This window comes from Haliotis cracherodii, unplaced genomic scaffold, assembly GCF_022045235.1.
Source record: "Haliotis cracherodii isolate W230 unplaced genomic scaffold, xgHalCrac1.p SCAF_9, whole genome shotgun sequence".
Classification (NCBI taxonomy): domain Eukaryota; kingdom Metazoa; phylum Mollusca; class Gastropoda; order Lepetellida; family Haliotidae; genus Haliotis; species Haliotis cracherodii.
In genome coordinates, this window is record NW_027266343.1 from 40,821,940 (window position 1) to 40,845,202 (window position 23,263).

The 23,263-nt window shown below is 38.3% G+C and overlaps 1 protein-coding gene across 3 annotated transcripts in view; it reads right to left on the reverse strand.

The window, feature by feature from the left end:
• Positions 1–23,263, reverse strand: part of LOC139452279 (leucine zipper putative tumor suppressor 2 homolog) — a 98,079-nt gene that overhangs the window by 18,784 nt on the left and 56,032 nt on the right. For all 3 annotated transcript variants that reach the window (XM_071233686.1, XM_071233684.1, XM_071233685.1), the window contains exon 2: positions 16,924–17,546. In XM_071233686.1, coding sequence (XP_071089787.1) covers positions 16,924–17,526 — 603 coding nt within the window. In that variant the 5' untranslated portion in view covers positions 17,527–17,546. The remainder of the gene's footprint in view (positions 1–16,923; positions 17,547–23,263) is intronic.

Sequence of the window (23,263 nt, forward strand, 5' to 3'; positions counted from 1 at the left end):
TTTTTCCAGAATTTAATTGCCCATAATTAAGAATGCACATAACACACGAGTGTGTATGATACGCGAATAAATAAGTCTTGTGTACATTGATCAATCGGAAGGAGTGCTAATTGGGATTGTTCACTAGCCAATATATCAGCAAATATTGCCGTGGACGCTTATTAGAGCGGGGCGCTTATTGCGTCGAATACGGTATTGCTGAAGTGATTGTGGTTTAGATTTCAATAATTCATGAAATATTTTGTCATAAAACTAAAATAACATTTTTTTCTGTTTTGTGCTCATTATTGAAGTACAATGATTACGGGGAACCACTCTCACATTGACTTCTTACTATGAAGTTGTAAACCAATGAGTTTTCTGTTTGTGTCATTTTAATTACCTTAATAAAATATACTACTCAAAACAAGTCAAGGAACGACCACCAGCCATGATTAACTGTCATATGGCAAAAATAAGGTGTTCTTTAACTCCTTTTAGCCTTAATCATTGTTTGAATTCCTTTGTAACTTTAATTAATTAACTTTTGTAAAAGCATTTCCTTATATACAGCAACATTCTTACTTGAATGATGTGAAATTTAATTAATTTGGCATTTTCACGACTATGAGTAAACGTGGAAGTATTATGAGAAAGTATTATGAGAAAGTAGTTTGTGAAACTTGGCTCTATACTGTATAAATGTAAATATTTTTGTCTTGAATCTCTTATAATTTCACGTTTTCATTCCCATATTTATTTCAAGACCAAATCATTGAAGTTTGAGAAGAGTATTTGCTTTCAAACGTAAAGAGGATAATTTTCATGTGAATCTGAGCCAAGTGTGTTTGAAACTGCTGGTATCAAGAAATGACATATTTTTTACAGATTTTTAATTCTAGTGTTTGAATGAGGTATATTTGCTGATGGGAGTTTGACAAATGAATCACGGTTTATGTATGTGTGAACGTACCCCAGGTTAGCATGTAGAGGGCACATACGCTACCCCTTAAAGGTTTAAGGTGACTTAGAAATGCTTACTGACAACTGGCGTGGTATGTAGGACACAATAGACCTGGGGGCGGTGGGGACTCAGCCTTGGGGGAGGGGTGTTGGGAGTTTATGAGGCAGGCTATCAATACCTGGGTGAGGTTGTAGCTACATGAGTGAGACACAATGGTGATTGGGCATAGGGTTGGGGTAAGGGGAGTGAGTGAGTGAGTGGGGTTTAACGCCACTTTTAGCAATATTCCAGCAGTATCACGGCAGGGGACACCAGAAATGGGCTTCACACATTGTACCCATGTCGGGAATCGAACCCGGGTCTTCGGCGTGACGAGCGAACACTTTAACCACTAGGCTACCTGACGGGTAAGGGTTGGGGTAAGGGTTGGGGTAAGGGGTGGTGTAAGGGGTGGGGTAAGGGGTGCTGCTAGGGTAAGTTTGGAATAATACTTGTTAAATCCAGGACAGTTAAGTTTGTTTGTTTGTTTGTTGCTTAACACTGCACTCTGCAATATTCCAGCTTATGACGGCAGTCTGCAAACAATCTAGTCTGGACCAGATAATCTAGTGATTGACATCATGAGCATTGATCTAAGCAATTGGGAAACGATGACATGCATCAACCATTTCAGCAAGTCTGACCACCCGGTCCCGTTAGTCGTCTCTTACAACAAGTGTAGTCACCACAAGCATGGGTTGCTGAAGACCTTTTCTACCCCGGATCTTCACAGGCTGAAGGGGAAGGGTTGTAGGAGGGGTGAGAAGGATGGGGTGAGGGGCGAGGGAGACAGGTTGGGGGTAAGAGTAGATGAAACAGTTTGGGAGGAGGATTATGATGGAGTGGGATGGGATGTGGCATTAAATAGGATTGGGGTGGGGACCACTCAGCCTTGGGGGGGGGGGGGGGGGGGGGGTGATGTAGGGGTTAATGATAGAGAGTGGGATTACACATATTTCAGCCAGGGAGGGTGAGAAATGGGATGAGGCTTATAGCGAGTGAGGATGGTTTTGTGCTACTTTTAACAATACTCCATCAATATCATGGTGGGGTAAACCAGAAAACCCCTTCACACATTGTACCCTTTGGGAAATCAAAGATAAGGGTGAGGGGGTTCGGGATAGAGGGATCAGAGGTTCAGTTTCATCTCTGGGGATCATTAGCTAAGATGGGGGTGTGGGGTTTCGGGATAGAGGGATCAGAGGTTCAGTTTCATCTCTGGGGATCATTGGCTAAGATGAGGGTGAGGAGGTTCGGGATAGAGGGATCAGAGGTTCAGTTTCATCTCTGGGGATCATTGGCTAAGATGGGGGTGCGGGGTTTCGGGATAGAGGGATCAGAGGTTCAGTTTCATCTCTGGGGATCATTGGCTAAGATGGGGGTGAGGGGTTTCGGGGTAGAGGGATCAGAGGTTCAGTTTCATCTCTGGGGATCATTGGCTAAGATGGGGGCGAGGGGGTTCAGGATAGAGGGATCATAGGTTCAGTTTCATCTCTGGGGATCATTGGCTAAGATGGGGGTGAGGGGGTTCAGGATAGAGGGATCATAGGTTCAGTTTCATCTCTGGGGATCATTGGCTAAGATGGGGGTGAGGGGGTTCAGGATAGAGGGATCATAGGTTCAGTTTCATCTCTGGGGATCATTGGCTAAGATGGGGGTGAGGGGGTTCGGGATAGAGGGATCAGAGGATCAGAGGTTCAGTTTCATCTCTGGGGATCATCAGCTAAGATGGGGGTGAGGGAGAGGGGGGTGAGGGGGTTCAGGATGGAGGGAACAGGGCTCCAGTTTCATCTCCGGGGATCATCATCAAGTTGAAAAGTGTAGCTGACAGCCCCGCGGACAAAGACAGGTCACCCCGGGCAGGCATGAATAATAGCAGAAGACGGGTAGGAATTCCAGAGTGTGGGTAGATGTATTAACTTAATCAGCTGTAGAAGCACAGGGGACTTGACAAAGTTTATAGATCCCAGCAGTCTGTCACAAGTGGGCGTGTCTTTCAATCACACCATCATGTACATCCTTCAGAAACACCTACACAGGTCACCAAAGGTCAACAAAAACAATCATAGGTCATCGAAGAAGTCAATAAAAATGATTGTCCACATTAACCCCCTGCTGAGACAGGAGGAATGGACAATCTCAAATACATTATCAACAGGGTGGGGATACCACACACAGCAGATAATACACCTGAGGAAATTCACGCCTTTCATGACACCCTTGTGGAAGCAGTGAGTGATATTGACGTCCAACACGTCTATATCCAGCTGCTATAAGTACAAAGACATATGAAGGGACTTGTTCCTATAATCTGAAGCTGTCAAAGTGGCTAGCTGATTGGCTGATAGGGTTATGTAATGCTATTTACTCTCAGATTAGATGCGAATGACCTCCGGCTGACTCTTTGGTTGTGAATGCGTAATTAGCATCTCACCCAACAAATATGATTATTGTAATTTCATTATTGTTAGTTTCAGTTCATTATAAGTGTATGATTTATGCTCTGCTTATTAAACACCCATCAAACTGATAACTCAAAACTCATAATTTGAAATGATAAAAGAAAGAATACATTCTACAAAATTATAAAATTAGATATTTTTATTAATACAAAATACTTTTTCAAAAGGGTGTTGTATTCTTATGGTTTGTACAAGTATAAACACTGCTACTTTCGCTAATTATCAGTTTGAGAATATGTTTTCTCATGTGTTTTTTCTTAAATTGAAACGTTATTTTCAAATATAAAATTGTTTTAGAATAATTAATCAAACCAAGGCAGATTTAAAACCTCCAACTGAGGCAACTTTGGAACATTCTCATCTCGGCATGACAAAGCGTCACACTGTTAACAGTTAATTTATTCCCAATCATGGACATGGCCTTTGAGCGTCACGTTCCTGCTATTCACGTCTCTAACACATTTCAGGCTTTGTGTTGTTTATTTCAAGATGAAACGCCACACATCCACACAGGCAGGTCAGAGGGTATGTGCGAATCAGCATTTATTTCACCTTTATTTCCAGACAAAGCTGTCCACCTGTGACGCCCCTATCATTCGGGGTCAAACGTCTTGCAGGAGACGGGCTCACTGTGTGACATTGTTCGTGACAATAGCTAGGTATAACACCTCAGCAACACTTCCTACAGGCAGAGTCGGGTACTTGAAGCAATTATTTCACTAATAGGTTTCCAGAAATTGACGTAAACGGAGGATGGCTTGCAACTTTAAATAAATACATACAGTAAACCATAATTAACGAACTCGAGGGGACCACTTATTTTAGTTTGTAATAACCGTAGTTTGTTGTAAGCATATATTTACAGCATATATATGACAAATGGCCAGGACTAAAAAAGAAGTTTGTTACATCGGTCAGTTTGTTATAAACATATTTTTGTGTAAAAGGATGACAGATATGAAAATGCTACTTTCATGAAATGAATTTGATTTTTTGATTTGATGAAATGAAATAAAAATGGTAAATCCAACATTCAAAGGTAAAAAACGAGCATGGGATAAGAAAAAAAAACAGTGGTCGACAGCATGAACAACAACATATACGTTGCTAGGATACAATGTCACCCAATCAGGCAAGCCACATGTTGTTATGATACGATCTTGAGTTTTGTTTGTGTTTACAAATATCCCACCTATTAAATTACCTTTCATAATTAAACCTGATATGTCCTTAATGTGAATAAATTTTGATTGACCTGACCTAACACTAAGGTCATGCTGTGTGGTGTCGAACTCTGTAGGATGCAGTATTTGATATACAATGGCTGTATTGTCAGTAGCATCAGCAGGTCATATACAACTGATATGAACACCTGCCAGTCACTGTCGTCCACTCCTCCACTGATTGTTATCTCCTCTCACAAGGGGGGAAATAAACAATGCCATAGACAAGCAATAAATAACCGGGGAATATGTCAAGTGATTTATGAATTGAAATCAACAATGGTACTACAAATTGTAATAGTAATAAATTGTTATGGCTTGTTTCTGATTAATAATTATTTACCTAAAAAATGCTTTACAATAAGTACCAACTTGTAAAATGTTGGAGTTTGCTGAATCTATTTACCATTCTCTTGACAAAATTAATGCTTTAAGGCTGACTTAAGAAAATAAACCATTTCCGGATATATCTGCCCAAAATATTGTTAAAATTGATATTTGTTATAACAGCATGTATCTTGATATAAACATTTGATTAAGTTTAGGTAAGTTTTAAAACATTTCGGGGATGTATATAGTGTGAATTTTAAAAATCCTGCAAAGGAGATACAGAGACAAAATAAATAAACAAATATACATACAGAGAGAGCCATCTTTGCATCCATCTTTTCGACAAAGTCTGGCGCCTACATTTCAAGAGAAATATCCAGGAGAGAATTGTAAGTTGCCATCATAAACCATTTCATTTGAGGAAATACACCTGTTAATTACAGGTATGTTCAAGATTTGTTGTCTTCGTCACAGGTAAGTCGTCAGTACTGGGACAGGGAACAAGCCCGAAGGTGTGTTGTCAATTGCATTCCTGGTATCTGATCCACCTGACACATGTATCAATGGAGGTGGGGACTCCCAAACCCTGCCAATCAATCGTTCATTGCACGGGATGTCAATTTCACGTTTGTGTATTTCTCTGAGTTATCACTTGTTATTGAATATCCAAAATCCCCAATGATTCCCAAATGGCATCTGATGTAAATAGGATGAGTTAGATCTCTACTGTGATCATTTCACAATTTGTCTTCATACAAGTCAAGAATCTCCAGGAAATTAAAACGATTGTCAGTAGATGATTTTCAAACAAATCTGTATCACATCCATCTGATGGAAATCACTTCAAATGACGTCAATGTGAGCCTGATCACTGACCCTTGTCAACTGCATGTACATTTCTATCCCAGGAACAACGCTTGTGTCAGCTGTTACACTTTCATCTTGCTTCCAATACCTTGTCAATATCACCTTGACCTCCTTATCGCCATTGACACCCATCACCATCGTATGTCCATCATGTGTGCATTGCACACCCGACCACACATAGACCCAGCTCTAAAGTAACTCCACTTTGTCTATACCCAAGTTAAACTCCCACAGGACAATGCCGACCAGATTCACCTACAGTCAAACCAAGCTATAACAGCCCAACTCTCACGATTTCATCACAATTTAAAAGGCAATTTAAATAAATTTGAACCATATTATCAAACACAATAAAAAAGAAGAAGATATTTCCCAATTTTACAAAAATGAAATATATATATCAATCAAAAGAAAAAGAGACCCAGTACCTGCATCCATTGCAGGTGGGAGCGACTGTATCTACAGAAAACTCATTATCCTGAATTGGAGGCTGTCGGTACCTGATCGAATGGGAAAAAATCAATGGATACCTTTGTTTACCCAAGCGTGGCTGCTAGTTTATGCATGCCAGGTGATGTTAAAAACTCGTCAGAACACTATGCTGTATTTTCCGTTATTGAGTGATGCTGCCTTGATAAATGAGATTTTAACCCCAGCAATTTTGGATGATAAATGTTTACTCAAAATTGACACATCTGGATCATATAATGATAGGTGTGAAAGAGCATATTAACATTGTCTTACCTGATGCTGATAAGGCACGAATTGCAACTCAATATCTGCTAAGTATTTGATCGTAATTTTTGATTAGTCAATACTTGACAATGAACATTTCTTTTTTGAATGAAGTCTTAATGAAAATTCTTTTGTGCTCTGTAAAAACTTAAATTCAAATACAGTTTAAAAAAAAAAAAAATTAAAATGAAATAGTTTTTAAAGAATGGGAAACACCTGTGTCAATTAAATTTTTTGGTTTTGGTATGTCTATACATGACCTCAGCCAACTTGGTGCATGTATATTTGTTTCAAGATTATTTTTTGCAGTTAAAGCTGTTTGAAATAATTCACAAGAAAGGTTAATAATTAACCAAAAAAATAAAGTGATCCAAAGAACAAAATAATCACAGAAATTATTGAGACATAAACAGTATCTTTTCTTCGAGTCCTAATAATATTTTTGATGAATCGACAGGAAATTAAATTTTCTGCTGGCACCTACCCACAACTTTGACTTGAAACAGAGACTCCTCATGGTGAAATGAACAGTTCTCCATTGGCAAGACTGTTTTAACAGGCAATAAACAAAGACAATGACCCCACTAATGAGGGATGATCACCTGGCCCCCACCCCCACGGTGACATGTGACATGCCCCGGGGGGTCAAGCATGTGTTTGTTGTCAATGAGCATCACTATCTTACTATAATATGTAAATAAAGGATTAGGAGTTTAGGAGTGAAATCTACAACTGAAATATACATGACATGCCTTTAATGAGATTAAGAAATAATCATAATGCTCTTATCATTCAATTTAAACTCAGGAAATCAGGTTGATTGATAGCTAAACCATTTACCAGATGAAAAAAGATTGAAACTAAATTAATCTGACATGACTGAAATCAACATGGATGAAATTGTACTAAAAATGTTCTAAAGAACATCTTTAAACAATTTTAATATTGTTTAGAAGTTGTTGAAACATAAGATATGTTGATTATTAGTTCATGTATTCAAATAATTTATATCAAAACTTTACAACTTAAAAAACTCATTGACTTAAAAAAAGACTCACTTCATAAAGGACAAATACTTTTCACATATGCTTACATATTTTACAAGAATATTTTCTTTCTTTCTTTCTAAACCCCTTAAGCAAAATAAATACATCTCCATATAACACCATATGGGTTAAATAAATATTTGCAGGGGCAAAAAGAAACTCTATTCCCCATAATACACTCAGAAATCTCATAATATTGACACAAACTATTCATGAATGCTACAAAACTCCCCAAACTACTGCAAGTATGTATTACCCCAAGCTCCACTGACAGGCATATTTTTATAAACCAAGAGCTGAATGACAGTTTTCAATTGAGATGTTGCTACAGACCAGTTATGTGAAAGGTAAACATACAAGTCTCCAGTACACAAAACTGAAGAAAGGAAATACTCAGGTCCCTTGCTACTGTCTTACAGACCCTGATACAAATATATCAAATACAGCCCAAGCAAGTCTATAATGTTTGGCAAGTCTAGATTTCTGCAGTATCTGAAAATGAAGAGAGTATCTGAAAATGAAGAGTCTCTGAGCTCCTTTTTATTAATATTTTTAAAGATAATTTAACAACTGTTTTTTTCTGTACGATATGTCTATTTCAGAGACTAGAAGTTAGTCTAGTGCGTTGCTAAAGTTCATGCATAGCGCAGGGATGGCAGGAACAAAATATTTCACACAAGTTTTTTTCTAATTCTATATTTTTGGATAACCATGAATGACATTTTCTGTTGAGACGTTGTCTATGACCAGCATTGCCCAGATACCAGGATACACCCTGTCAGTTCCTGGAAACAATTGTGAAGTGGTTTTGTGTTTCAGGAAGTTTTACCTTGTTTCCAGAAAAATTGCACCAATATTTTGTCAAGAAGCATCAACAATAAACTATGAAAATGTTACTAAAGAGGTACTTTTTTTAACAATAAGCAAGCACTGAACAGACAGACAGAGCAGTGGGCTACCATATAGGCACGAAAATAATCACAATTTTGTTGAAACATAAACAGGAACTTTTCCTCGGAGAGCAAATATTACTTTCTAATATTCTAAAGGAAATTAAATAGTCTGTTTGGACCTACCCATGATATTTGAAACAGGGACACGTTGGACTTAATTCCTCACATGGGTACAATACCTGAAGCTTGCCTCTCTCTCTCTCTCCCCCCCCCGAAACACACCCATGGTGAGATCTCAAATATCAATAAATGCGACTTGAGCATGTTTGACAATAATAACATTTCATAATCTCTTAACAATATTTCATTTAAAACTAATAACTCAGTAATAATCATTTAGAAATATTTAAATCCCTGTCTCCAACTAGAAGCCGGCAACCACTTCTTAAAGGTCACACAACTACAAATAAGTGGTACATTTGAAGGGCAATTAGGTTGAGCAATTGTGTCGTAGATTTCGGTGCAATATACGACATGGGTCCTGGCAGATATGCCCTAAGGCAATCAGCATACCCACGTCATTGTTTGAAGACTCACTCACCTAGAACTAAGTTACAATGACCCCATCAAAACACGATAAGGAGATTTTGTCTGACTTTAACCAGGCAAAAACCAATCGTTATTTCCAATAAAAGATCTTTCTCCTGCCATAAAGAATAATAAGATTAGAATTTAATGGAAATTAATCGGTACGTATGTAGATTTGAAGTTTGATAATGGAAAGGATTTGCCTCCTGTATCCTTATCTCTTTTCAGCTCGATTTATCAGAGGAATCTAACACATACATCACCGAGATAGACAAACCATTCATCCCCTCACGGGACAAACTTGTTATGGGAGTCCTTTTTAATAAACTCAGTGTAGAAGATACTTGGCATAATCATATAGGGCCATGGATTGTAGTTGTCTGTAGATCCGTTGGTTGGTTTGTTGTTAATCCAGCACTCAGCAATATTCCAGCTATATGACGGCGGTCTGTAAATAATTGAGTCTGGACCAGACAATCCAGTGATTGATATCATGAGCATCGATCCACACAATTGGGATCGATGACATGCATCAACCAAGTCAGCGAGCCTGACCATCCAATCCTGTTAGTTGCCGTTTGTTTATGTTCTATGCAGAACATGCTGGACTGTTAGTTCTTTGCAGAATATGCTTGACTCATGTTCTATGCAGAATATGCTTGACTGTTAGATCTATGCAGAATATGCTTGACTAATGTTCCATGCAGAATATGCTTGACTGTTAGTTATATGCAGAATGATATGCTTGTCTGTTATGTTTTATGCAGAATATGCTTGACTGTTAGATCTATGCAGAATATGCTTGTCTGTTATGTTTTATGCAGAATATGCTTGACTGTTAGATCTATGCAGAATATGCTTGACTGTTAGATCTATGCAGAATATGCTTGACTGTTAGATCTATGCAGAATATGCTTGACTGTTAGATCTATGCAGAATATGCTTGACTGTTAGTTTATATGCAGAATGATATGCTTGGCTGCTGCTCTTTGTAAATCAGCATGCTTGAAACAGATAACAACATCTAAAGAAAGACACACACACCGATACAACACACAGCTCAATGGTGTAAAACCTACACCTTGAAATGAACATTTTACACTGACACACAAATGTCACAACTGAGTCCCCATCAACCTATGCTAACCATGAGAGGTGACCAAATGATCGATTGGGAGGTCTGCCTCACCAAGTATAAACAATACCAATGTATTGTCTGGACCAGACTCAATTATTTACAGGTCATCATCAAACAGCCGGAACACAGCCAAGTGCAGAGTTAAACATCAAACAGACATCTTACAGACCCTAAAACAAAACTCATAACTACCAAACATGTCTCCAATACTTTGTCAAGACTAGATCTTGGGCTTTTTCTATAATATATTTGAAGACAATTACAAAACATTCTGCAAAATATTTTCATTTCAGAAACTCAAGATTATCTTTCCTTGACCACTAAGGACCGGCAGATAAAAGCGCATAGCCAGGAACCCTATATAACTCTTCCGCTGTAGACGATGTCCCAGTAAGCCTCATCACCATCCCCGCGCATGACGGGGCTGCAAGTGAAGTGCGCACTTCAAAGATCACTGCGGGTCTATATGCGGCTTTGATGTAGGTCATGTGACCCAGGTAGAAAAACAGATTGAGAATCCTGAACATGTCGTGGTATCTGGATGCGATCCCATGAAGGTCATGGGACTGACCCCTGTTGCCATGGCTACAGCTGACTCTACTTACTTAACCTGGGTATGCTGATCTTTTTTTAAAAGTAAAACAACTTCATCTGTTTTACAAGCATCATGGAAATGTGGGATTTCATGTCTGCCAAAAAGAATTAACTTAGGAAAGGTACGCAATTATTTACAAAGACACGTAAATGGTAAGTGATATGCTTGTTTAGTTCACTGAGAACATTTTCTCATACGGACCCAACCAAAATATATAAAAAATCCCATGCAAGTCTACACTAGTTTTTCAAGTCAAGGCCGCTCATGTGTGGGCAGGATAAAAAATATTCTGGTCTTAAGTTTTATTGTTTGGTTGTTGTTTAACGCCGCACTCAGCAAAATTCCAGCAATATGGAGCGGTCTATAAATAATCGAGTCTGGACCAGACAATCCAGTGATTGACATCATGAGCATCAATTGACGCAATTGGGATCTATGACACGCATCAACCAAGTCAGCAAACCTGACCACCCGATCCAGTTAGTCGCCTCTTACAACAAGCATAGTAAACTTTTACGGCAAGCATGGGTTGCTGATGACCTATTCTACCCTGGATATTCACAGGTCTCTGGGCTGAAGTATCAACACTAACATTGAAGTATGAATGCTACCATTGTTTCATTAAAATGAGCTCGTTTATTTGAAATACTTGGTAAAATTTTCTTCTAAAATATGCAAATACCACTGTTGAAATAAAGAGCTAAAAAATGTACCTCATCTTGCCCCATTGCATGGATACTTGCTCATGCTATCAACCACTAGTTTGTTGAGTCAGCAGAATTTACAGACCAACACGTTATAGCTGTACTGTTGCTGACTGTAGCTGTACAGAATATCCCTAGCTCATTCTTACATAATCATTCAATTTAATTTATTGGCTGATATTTGAGTGATGTTACAAAAAATTATTCCTGGGCAATCCTCGGAAATGAGCAACAGATATCTATTGGCATGTGAAATGGTATAATTGTGTGATTGTCCGACATCATGTGGCCTTGAGTTACTGGCTAACTATTCATGACCAAGAGCTGCAGCCAAACATCAATATCCCACTGCCATTTGTTGTGAAAACTGATACTTCTTTTACAGCCCAATTAACCAAGCATGCAGATTGTTAACAGATGAAATATTGATAAAACAATTTTTTTAACATTAGGCAAAATATTCATTGTGTTAACGAACAAACACAATTCTAAATTTTTCATTCTGTATCTTTGGTATTTTAGATTCTGCAGTTCAAGTTTCAACAAGAGCTCATTTTAGATGGCTGAGTTTTCACATCCGGTGATAGATCTGACATTATCAGCCCTAAAATTACACATTTCATAACCTACAAGAGATGCAGGAGTCTAATGTGATATAAACGAGACGATCAGCAGCGGAATCACTTACAAACCCTGTAGTTATACCTCCAGTGAGCTGTCATAATGTGCAATTACGATGACACCCAGTCTCAGGCTATGCTATTAACAAGTACACATTTCAAACCCATCCCACTGTCGTCCCTACACTCCGACACACACAAATGTCGTAAATTGCAAATTGACACAGACGTGCTGTAAGTGCCAGACGTAGGTGAACAAAACAAGCAGCTTCCCCCCTCTGCTCTACCCTCAATAACCCCCTGGTATTTCCTCCTCATAGTTTATATTGCCTAGACAGCGATATAGATTTCAGAGTCGATTGAGATATGTACAAGCAAGGCTGCGCAGCATGAATAAGGATGGATACATATCTGAAATAATTCGACAGTAGGGGCCTTGACTCCTCCATGAACCAGTCCCTGTTTTGAGGAAAGTGGATAAAGATCGTCTTTCTCTTTATTTTGGGTTCAAAGGAATACCAAACAGCCTAAGTTGTTTAGGTTACATAAAGCCCATGAAGTAATGCTGAGTTCCCATTATTTCTTCCCTTTAAAACATTTTTCAGTACGCTTCTTATTTCATTCAAGGATTTCTTTTACTCTTCTTTTGTTGGTGTAAAGTGATCAACTTGGTCATAAATAATTCTTTTATCACAAAAGTTCATCAGGGATAGAAAGTAACAGTTTTAGACCACTATAGTCCTTTTACTGATAGCATATAGCAAAACCCTTAAACATGGCAAATTTCTACTGGTCCTTATGATACCTTAACTATTGGGCAGTTTGGCAAGGACCATAGGACTAGTGCCAATTTCTAATGCTGTTCATATCTAAATATTGTTCACAATGTATACATTTCTATAACTAAGCTTTATTATTAATCCTATAACTTTCAAATTTGAACCGCAATGCCGTAAACCAATGAAACTGGTTAGAAAGAGAACAGTTTTGTAATATGTGACACAGTGACCCCCTGAAATAAACATCCGCCAATCAAACAGCAATTTCTTTGCTAGCATCCAAGGACAAAGGAAAGGAAGATGTGAATTTCACCACCCATGGCCTGAAGCCCTTGTACCAAGCTCCTTGTGATACCTGCAGCCAACGCCAATGTCAAAACTAGATGTCAACAACCAGATAACACAGGAGCTTTCATGTGACCGTCATGAAATTAACAAGCGTAATCAATAGCGTTACTGCTGCAATGTACACACTATACACGCCCATCAGTCACTGATATGGGATGAGTAGGCCAGGTTTAGGAGGACAATAGAACATAGGTATGATGTTACTATAGCTTTGACATCAATTAGCTATCGATTTCATAAAGGACCAGTGCAATGTACATTTATTTGAAAGGAGTATAAAGCTGACACTGGTGTCTTGTGACAATGATATATTTCACTGACATGAATCTCCCATACACAGGGTTAAACATATCAGTACAACACAATTAAAATTTTATTGAAATATCTTAGTTGGGCATCACTGGTGATTCAGGGCCGAACAGGTCCCTAGTTTCCCAGATCCAGAGAATGATTTCCTATATGGGCTTCGCCCCTGTTCAGGATTTGATTTGGATCTGATTTCATATTTTGCAGATATATATCAATAAATAACAACATTATTTCTGGGACCTGTTGTTAGTGCAGTCCCAACCCATGTTTGCTGTAAGAGTCGACTGACATGCGCCTCAGCTGGATTCAATGTGGCTGGGTGATTGTGCGGTATCGCACTCTGGCACGGTGTATCTTTTCTCATGCACCAAACCACTTTGCCAGGCCCCGACTGATTACTTGCAGGCCGCCGTGATGTAACTGTAATATTGCTGACTAAGGTGTACTACTAGTCTGTCTTACAGACCCTGATACAAATTTATATCAAATACAGCCCGTGCAAGTCTATAATGTTTGGCAAGTCTAGATTACTGCAGTATCAGGCAAATGAAGAGTCACTGGGCTCCCTTTTATTATATTTTTATTAAGATAATTGAACAACTGTTTTTTCTCTATGATATGTTCATTTCAGAGACTAGATGTTAGTCTAGTGTACTACATTCTTTCACACTAGCAAATTAAGATTTTGAATCAACTCCTCAAATGTTCAAATAACCAACACTAAATTCATTCATATTAGCATAAACAATATATCTGAGACATAATTTCAAGCACCAATGCCAGAAGATAACTTCAGTGATGGGAAACAATATATTACACATATTCATACTTTGGAGAACATATGCAAAGTTCATGAATTAAACTTAAAACAAACATTTCAACACAGCTAAATTCCGCAACATAATAACGAAAAGTTATGTCAGGACTTAAACACTATTGGTATTGACATGGAAAGGTTGGAAATGAAAGAAGCACTCATACAATCTCAATCACCATGTCATATTGGGGAGTGCAGTCAAAGGGAGATAACTGTCCCATGAATATGCTACAATACATTCCCTTCACACTCTCCATCAAATACGACATAAAAGACATCACGCTTGGTAACTGACAATACTTCTTGAATGTTTCTTCACCAACCATCCCAAGTTTTCTGATCACCATTAACTGACGTGGATCTGAGGTTAGGATAGATGCCCAGAATCCAATGCTCTTCATAAGATTCAGCTTCAGATTTGACAATGTCTTGTCACCAGGGTGCCGTTCCACAAAGAGATCTTAGCGTTAAGGTGATCATAACTCCCATACTTTAACATGGGCTTACAATGGTCTTAGCGCTAAAACCACTTTGTGGGACAGAGCCCAGGTTGATTGTGTGTCCCTGCATGACCACAGCACTGTTCCCAACACCTGGTTGGTCTGGCCAACAACATTTATTTCTGAGTGAGTGAGTAAGTTGGGTTTAACGCCGCTTTTAACTGTATTCCAGTTATATCGAGGCGTGTCAGCTTAATGTGGGAGGAAAGCCCGAAGTGATGCAGGTCTCAGACGTTTACCACTTCGGTGAAACCCACGAGCATGGGTATGGTGCTGACAAACCTAGAAACATAATCGGGGCGAACCCGGATTCGAACCCACGATCATAGGTTTCTGGTGTGTCCAAGGGACACAACTCTGCACAGCGAATTGCGGTACCTTAGATGACTGGACCACCCGTGCCCCCGCATGTGCAATGATATAACATCAGTAGAATTCTTGGAAATCAAGTGAAGGATGCCGCATATCGCAAGATCACGTTTTGGTCCCCCCAAAATTTAATACTAAGAGCCCCTGGACTCAATAGATAGATCTAGGTCATCATTCATCCTGATTAACACAGAGATCAAAGAATCTCTTAATCCACTGAATTTGTTATCAAATTCCTATCCTAACACATTACCTATCTTACAATATACATGGATCAAGAAAATTCAAATCTGAAATATCCCTCTTCCACATTAGCCTTATATGTTATCAATGGAATTCCTTCGCACAAAATATTTCAAACATCTAACACTACATTTAACAACCAATCTTCCACAATATAACACAGTTATATCCCCCTATACAAATATGAAGTCAATAAAGGTTCGCAGTAGACAAATCGCACCCAGCCCTACCACTACTTCAACAACAAACACCTATTCCTGGTACTAATGGACACTGCTCTTGGATATGAATGCCAATTGACAAAGAGATGGGGACAAGTCAAGCAAATAAACGATTCTGTATACAACACTAGCCAAGTGTGACTAGCATAGAGGGCTAGTTCCTGACCTACTGCACCAATAGGCCACCTGTGACTTCTTTCTAACCCTATTATCAATGTTTAAATCATATTCATACCCTGGTACTTCAGTCTTCTTTCAGGTCTGACATTATTTAACCCAAAAATAGACAAAAAATCATTTTTTTATGTATCTTTCCATAAAATCATATCATATGCCTGAGGAAATTGAAGTTTTATGAGGATCTTTTATAATAAGGATCGTTTCTATAACAAGAACTACATGAAAGATAATGTGATGTTATCAATTCTGCTTGAAGATTTTCTGAAATGACATGTGAATTTTTAATTCCATATCAAATAACTTGAAGCTATTATTACCAGGTTTGTATCCATGTCATGCCTTTGCTAAATAAATTGAACAATATCAGAACTATATGGTTTCCTTGAGGGTTGACTATTGGTCTGGAAATCACTATTGCGATAACTATTGATATTGCAAGCAACCATTGCGATAAATATCAATAGTTTTCAGTGCATCATTTTAGATGGATTTTAGAGTTGAATTAAACCTTGGCACTGAATTTGATAACCATAACAACAAATAAAAAGTAAAGTTTGAGATATGACTGATATGTTTTTTCTTTACCCTAATAATCTAAGAAAAAGAAACGTCAACATTACCATGAGTAAAATACTACCACTCATGAACAAAAGAAAAACAAATTTGAACATCATTGCATGTACAATCGAAACTATTGATATTCCTAATTGAAATCAACACTATTGATCGGAAACTGATTTAACAATCGATTTATTGACTTACCAATAGCAATATATCGATATTTCGATTTATCGTGACACCCCTAGCTTCTGCTAATGAAAATCTGTCATTATTACTGAAAATCACTGTGCAAAAATAAAACTTTGTGGTAAGAGAAAATAATTATTTCCATTTTCCAGACTTAGCAACAAAATAAATTCCCATTCCGAAGGGAGACTACTCTAAATGCATAAAAACAAAAGGAGATTACTCACCAGTGGTGAATGAAACACTCCACTCAATGGTGCAAGTTTTGGTGGTCCTCTGTCGCAGTCTTCGTAAATATTGTCCAACTGCATATCAACTTCCAAATTTGTGTTGCTATGGCAACTACGCATGGATTGCATACCGCTAGCAATGCTGTACTTGAGCGCTAGGGGGGACCAAGTTTTTCTACGAACATCATCATGGGGGTAAGGGTATGGGTACATGGAATGGCTGACGTCCAAGGGGGCACTGTTTTCTTTATTGGAATGATCAGAATGGCAAGAAGACGTGCTGTACGTCCTACGATACAGCTGTGACGACGATGACGTGCGCTGCTGCGATGATAACGTCCTTGGTGTCGAATGCTGTGACAGGTGTGACATGGACTGCGTCATGAGTTGTTGCTGCGATGCCGACTTGTTCCTGGGTGGGATGATGGTGTAATCAGACTCTCCACTGTCGTCTGGTATTGGTTCAAAGATGTACTTGACCTCGTGCGAATATGTGGAATAGTTGGAAAGGGGACTGTATACGTCATCCTGACTTGGGTGGCTTGAGAGGTCATCGTCATGGAGACAAAGTTCTGACCCTGAATGACTGTGGGCAGCCATCTTTATGTTTTACTGCATGGCTGAAAGATAAGGACAAAAATTAAATATTGTGTAAGATTTGATTAAACTGATTCTAAGAAATTAAATACATTGAGAGTTGAAATCAGACATAAAGGTTTGACCTGACAGCTGTCTTCTAAGGAGAAGGAAGAAAGCACATTTACGTATAAAATCAACTGTACTGAGAGTTGTCAAATATTTGGATCACAAATAGATCTCAATGCTGTAAACTAAAAATAATTTCAAACGGTTTCATTTTGTTCAACACCTAGATATCAATTTCAAATAGAAAGTATATCCCAGCTCAGAAAAAGACAGGAGAATACAGGCTTGAAGGATAACCAAGTATTATAGATAGCAGTCATAAATTGAATGACTGAGACGCTATTTAAAGTTTTTTAAAAACAATATCAAATCATGGATTCTTTACCAAATGAGTGGTCTGTTATAAACAAGAGGAGCATTAACATTGACATTTAAAACTCATTAATATCCTCCCAGCATCACAAAAGTTGTAATTTCATGCTGATTTCACGTTAAGTTCATTAACTCAATCAAAACCACATCATCAACAGCTGTATCTAGACACACACCAGATCACCAACTACATCCATGTCCTGTCAACCCAGAGACACAATGCAACACAGTGTATCAAATCAGTGCATTACAATCAATAAACTACCTACATCATGTACATTAACATGTACATGGGAACCTGATCTTGTATCGCCATAACAACAGTGCATATTCCAAACAATGCGTAAATGCAACGGCAATATAATAGCTCGCTCAATAAAAATCACACACCTGTGAATAAGATACATTTATTTACAACTGATTGCACGTTCAAGGGCATCTTCATTGTTCCTGATAGCAACCAACCCCGTATTATCCACATTTAAACATCATAAAATAGGGTACTTTGAAATCGACATGTCGTTGAGTGCAATGTACACATGTGTGTAGCAGGTGTCATGTAACATGGCAGAAATCTACGATGATCAGCGTGAAATACCTCACATCAACACTCAACTGGAGGATTTAATCTAATGCGCAAATTGCATACCAATTCAGATACCTCAACGATAAGATGAAAATGTTTAGCAGGCACGGAAAATGTGATAAATGGTTGTTCTTTTTCAATTTTAATTTAAATCAAAACGCGAGCCCCAAACTTTGAAACCGACGTACCTGTGACGATCTGAAACTTGTTACGAACAACAAACACATACCTGAATGCTTGTACATTTCACTGCTGCCAATCACACCCAACACTGATGTAAATTGCAAGAGTCTTCAAGCTAACATTTTCCTCATAGTTTCAAATATTTGACTACAAAGGTTGCTACCAAAATTGAAAGTCATGTCGCTTTCATCACATAATTGTGCCTCGGAAATCCACGGAATTTGTGAGGTCCTCCCATCAAAATGATCTTATAGTGAGGTTATTCCACTTGGTTGGGCATCACGTCAGTTCAATGATAATTTGATTCATAATTCATGATTCTCATAAACCCATCCACTGCAACAGTGAAGATGATCTGTCAATTCGATGAAGCATAGCTGAGAATTACGGGGCTTCAAATGTCAACTATGTAACCACTTTGTGCTCATTATTGTAGAATAATGTCATTGAAAACTTGCTTTGTGTTTGAAAAATAATAATAATTGAAACATAATGTCAAAATTACCAAGTGAAGCAAAAACGACTTTGACAGCTGCCTTTCAACCCTGAGCACTTCCGATGTGAAATGTCCCACCCAAAAATAATTGTAGCAAAATTATTTTGTGTAAATAAAGGTTTAGGTTTTTTTTGTCAGTATTCAACAGTAATAATGCACCCTTATTCTTGATAAATCCTCCTAGATTGCCTGTTGGCAGGAAAATGACACCACAATGAAAGAAAATAATTATTTTTAGATAATATTTTGTTGTTGTTGTCAATATGTCCCAAAGAAAGAGACCCGTGAGGATCCGGGGTAGAATAGGTCTTCAGCAACCCATGCTTGCAGTAAAAGGTGACTATGCTTGTCGTAAAAGGCGAATAATGGGATCGGGTGGTCAGGCTCTCTGACTTGGTTGATGCATGTCATCGATCCCAATCGCGTCGATCGATGCTCATGATGTCAACACTGGTCCAGACTCGAATATTTACAGACCGCCGTCATATAGCTGGAATATTGCTGATTGCAGCGTTAAACAACAAACAAACTTACTTGTCTCCATGTATTCAATTGTTTGATTGTAAAGCTGAAACTGTTTGTTTCAAAATAATTTATTGATTATTTATTGATCTTGTGTATCATTTACTGATTTAACAATTTAGTTCTGAATGTACTGATTTCCGGATTAAATCAGACCTCAAGCATGTTGTACCGGTGACATATTCCATCCTTGAATACCTACAGGGACTAATAATATCAATAAAATCTTGCCCCCTTACAAACAATCTTATAAATTGACAAAATACCGGTAAACACCACCTTGATCATGTCGATAGATATATGATTTGTTTGTTTGTTTGTTTGTTGTTTAACGCCGCACTCATCAATATTACAGCTATATGACAGTGGTCCGTAAAATAATGGAATCTGGCCCAGACAATCCAGTGATTGACATCATGAGCATCGATCCACGCAATTGGGATCGATGACATGTATCAACCAAGTCAGCGAGCCTGACCACCCGATCCCGTTAGTCGCCTTTTACGACAAGCATAGTCGTCTTTTACGGCAAGTAAGGGTTGCTGAAGACCTATTCTACCTCGGAATCTTCACGGGTCCGATAGATATATGAGAGCATTCAAACACATATATGACATGGACTAATTATTCATAATGTCAGTAATCATCAAATCAAATATTATACATTGAGCTAAAATTGCCCAAAATTGTAATAAACGAAACCCGGCCCACAAGGCGGCATGGCAGATGACATGTCCCCGAGGTCACTAATACTGTCCAACCCTTTGTCAACCTTGTCCAGTCTGTCAGGTATCTCCTGTCGGTCTGGGTCGCCCATAAATACAACACTTATGTACAACCCGTACACTATCTTTTTCAGCTAATACAACACAGTCCTCGACCTCTATCCGCTTTGTTGACAAACCCGCAGAGACAACACCCGCATGAAGACAGCTCGTTTTGTTCCTCTAAGATAACACGCTCTCATCGTCAGATCTCACAGCCCCTCTTTAGAAGTGACCACGTCCGACAATACAATAGCCACACTGACCATGGGCTAACATTGTTATTGAGGTGTTACCCATTTCCACATAGTCGGTTTCATTCGTGTACGGATCTGGCAACATTTTCAGAATGCAGATGCTGAGTTGGTATGATTCTTAACATAGGAAACGTAACTCACAAGGCTGAACTGACATACATGTGTGTCTTGTATTTACCCTCTTGGCCTGTTTGTAGATTTGGTATTTACTGCTGGTCTTTAAGTTGTAGGGAAATTGATTTGTGAGCGGTGGGCGCTGCTGTGGTCAAGCTAGGGTCACTGCAGGTGAAGGGACACATTTAGGACAATGGCCACTCCTAGGCTTAAATCTTGTAATTAGAACCATACATGTGATCAATAAAGCTGTATTGTGTGACATCTCAAACTCCGGATGGACTTATTGGCGATATTGACATGGGAAATTGACATGACAAACTTGTAGATTTAATTATCAGGCATTGTATATCTCTATTCTTGTCAGGAAGGCTGAGCCTAAGTCAGAATTAACAATCGAAAGGGCACAAAGATATACTATAATGGTGAATCTAAGAACTGTTTGAAAAACTTGACATTAAATATACTTATCCCGATTGAACATACTGGTCAAAGAGCTGCAAACAAGTCGTGTGATTGACAGGTGCTTGATTTTAAGTGTATGCTCGTGAAAGGAAACTTTGTTCAATTGCCCAACTCTAGAACATGTTATAAAACACTGACAACATTTGAAAGGTTATCAAACTTTGAAATAAAGTGAATATCTCACTGGTTATTCTCTATTATTATTCTAGCATTATACTGAATTACAAATTGCTTGTTTTTTTCATTTGCTGTAATGCTATTGTCAAAAGCGATTACCGTTTTTTTATGACGTACTCAGCAATATTTCAGCAATAAAATGCAGCATCCAGTATCTTCTTGAACATTTGTACCCACTTTGTGAAACTATCCATAAAATAAACAAGATTACATGTGAAAACAATTATCCAAAATTCTCACAATGACTCAATTATTTTTTTGGCAAACAGCCATGTGAAATACGCCCCCAACAGCAGACTGCTGACATGTATATATGAAGATCCAAATGCCTGCTTGTATAAATAATGCATGTTTATAGCATCTTCTGTCCGTGAACGAAGGTGTTGACAGGAGTGATGACAATGACGTCATAGCTGCTAAATGACACACTATAACTGGAGCTGATGAAATGTACACCTGCAGTCTGTGGACTACATGACATATACACAACATGGTAGCCTTGCTCCAAGGCTGTACTGAAAGAAAGGTCCATGTATGTGTAGTGATTCTATCTTCCTAATAGGCAAGTCTACATAAGGACTCCAGTCTCTTATAGGCCTGTACAACTTGTTCTTATAATTTACATAATCTAGAAATAATGATCTAATAATTATTGACTTAGAGACTTGTCAAGTCTAACAACATGGCAGCTGAAACTGAATACACTAAAATTACCCCACAAGCGTGAACCAAGCAATCACTTCTTAATATACTAGTGAAAACAAATAACGCAACATACCCTTACACACTGTCATACCATGTCAAATCAACTTTAGTTTCATGAAAGAATAGGGTGGCCCTTAACTTCTTTTAAGTAGCATATCTCAATATATGCAAGAAAATACTGACCCGTGAAGATCCGAGGTAGAATAGATCTTCAGCAACCCATGCTTGCCGTAAAAGGCGACTAACAGGATCGGGTGGTCAGGCTCGCTGACTTGGTTTATGCATGTCATCGATCCCAATTGCGTGGACCGATGTTCATGATGTCAATCACTGGATTGTCTGGGCCAGACTCAATTATTTACGGACCGCCGTCATATAGCTGGAATATTGCTAAGTGCGGCGTAAAACAACAAACAAACAAACAAAATAAAGAAAAGAAAAAGAAATGCTACTGTTTCATTCAGTATTGATGACTCGAAACAACAAAACAAGGCTGAAATGCTAATATCAGGCATTGTCATGGATTACAATACAGGATCGCATGATCACAAACGTTTGTATATATATGCAACAGTAAATGTATATCTACAAACATAATTAAACCAAATCCTGTTAGTCCCGCTAAACTCTACTCTATAAAAATAATAAAAAATTGCAACTTACGGTAAAACCCTTTTAATCACCACAGTGAAATAATCAAGTTCAAATTTGTTGTTTATTCTTTATATATTAGAATAATAATAGTCTGAAGACCAGACAATCCAGTGACTGATATCATGAGCATTGAGCAATTAGGATATGATGACATGCATCAATCAAGTCAGCGAGCCTGACCACCCGATCCCGTTAGTAACAACAAGCATGGGTTGCTGAAGACCCAAGTCCAACTCGGATCTTCACAGCGGTTATGTAATTTCCAGATTAACTAATCTTAGGTAGAGCCCCTTTAATTATAAGATTTCCGAACACTGATTGACCAGACAATTTGTGCTTCACTGTACCCTTGAAAAGTCTGTAGTTGAAGTAACAAATCAAAACAACATTTACCCAT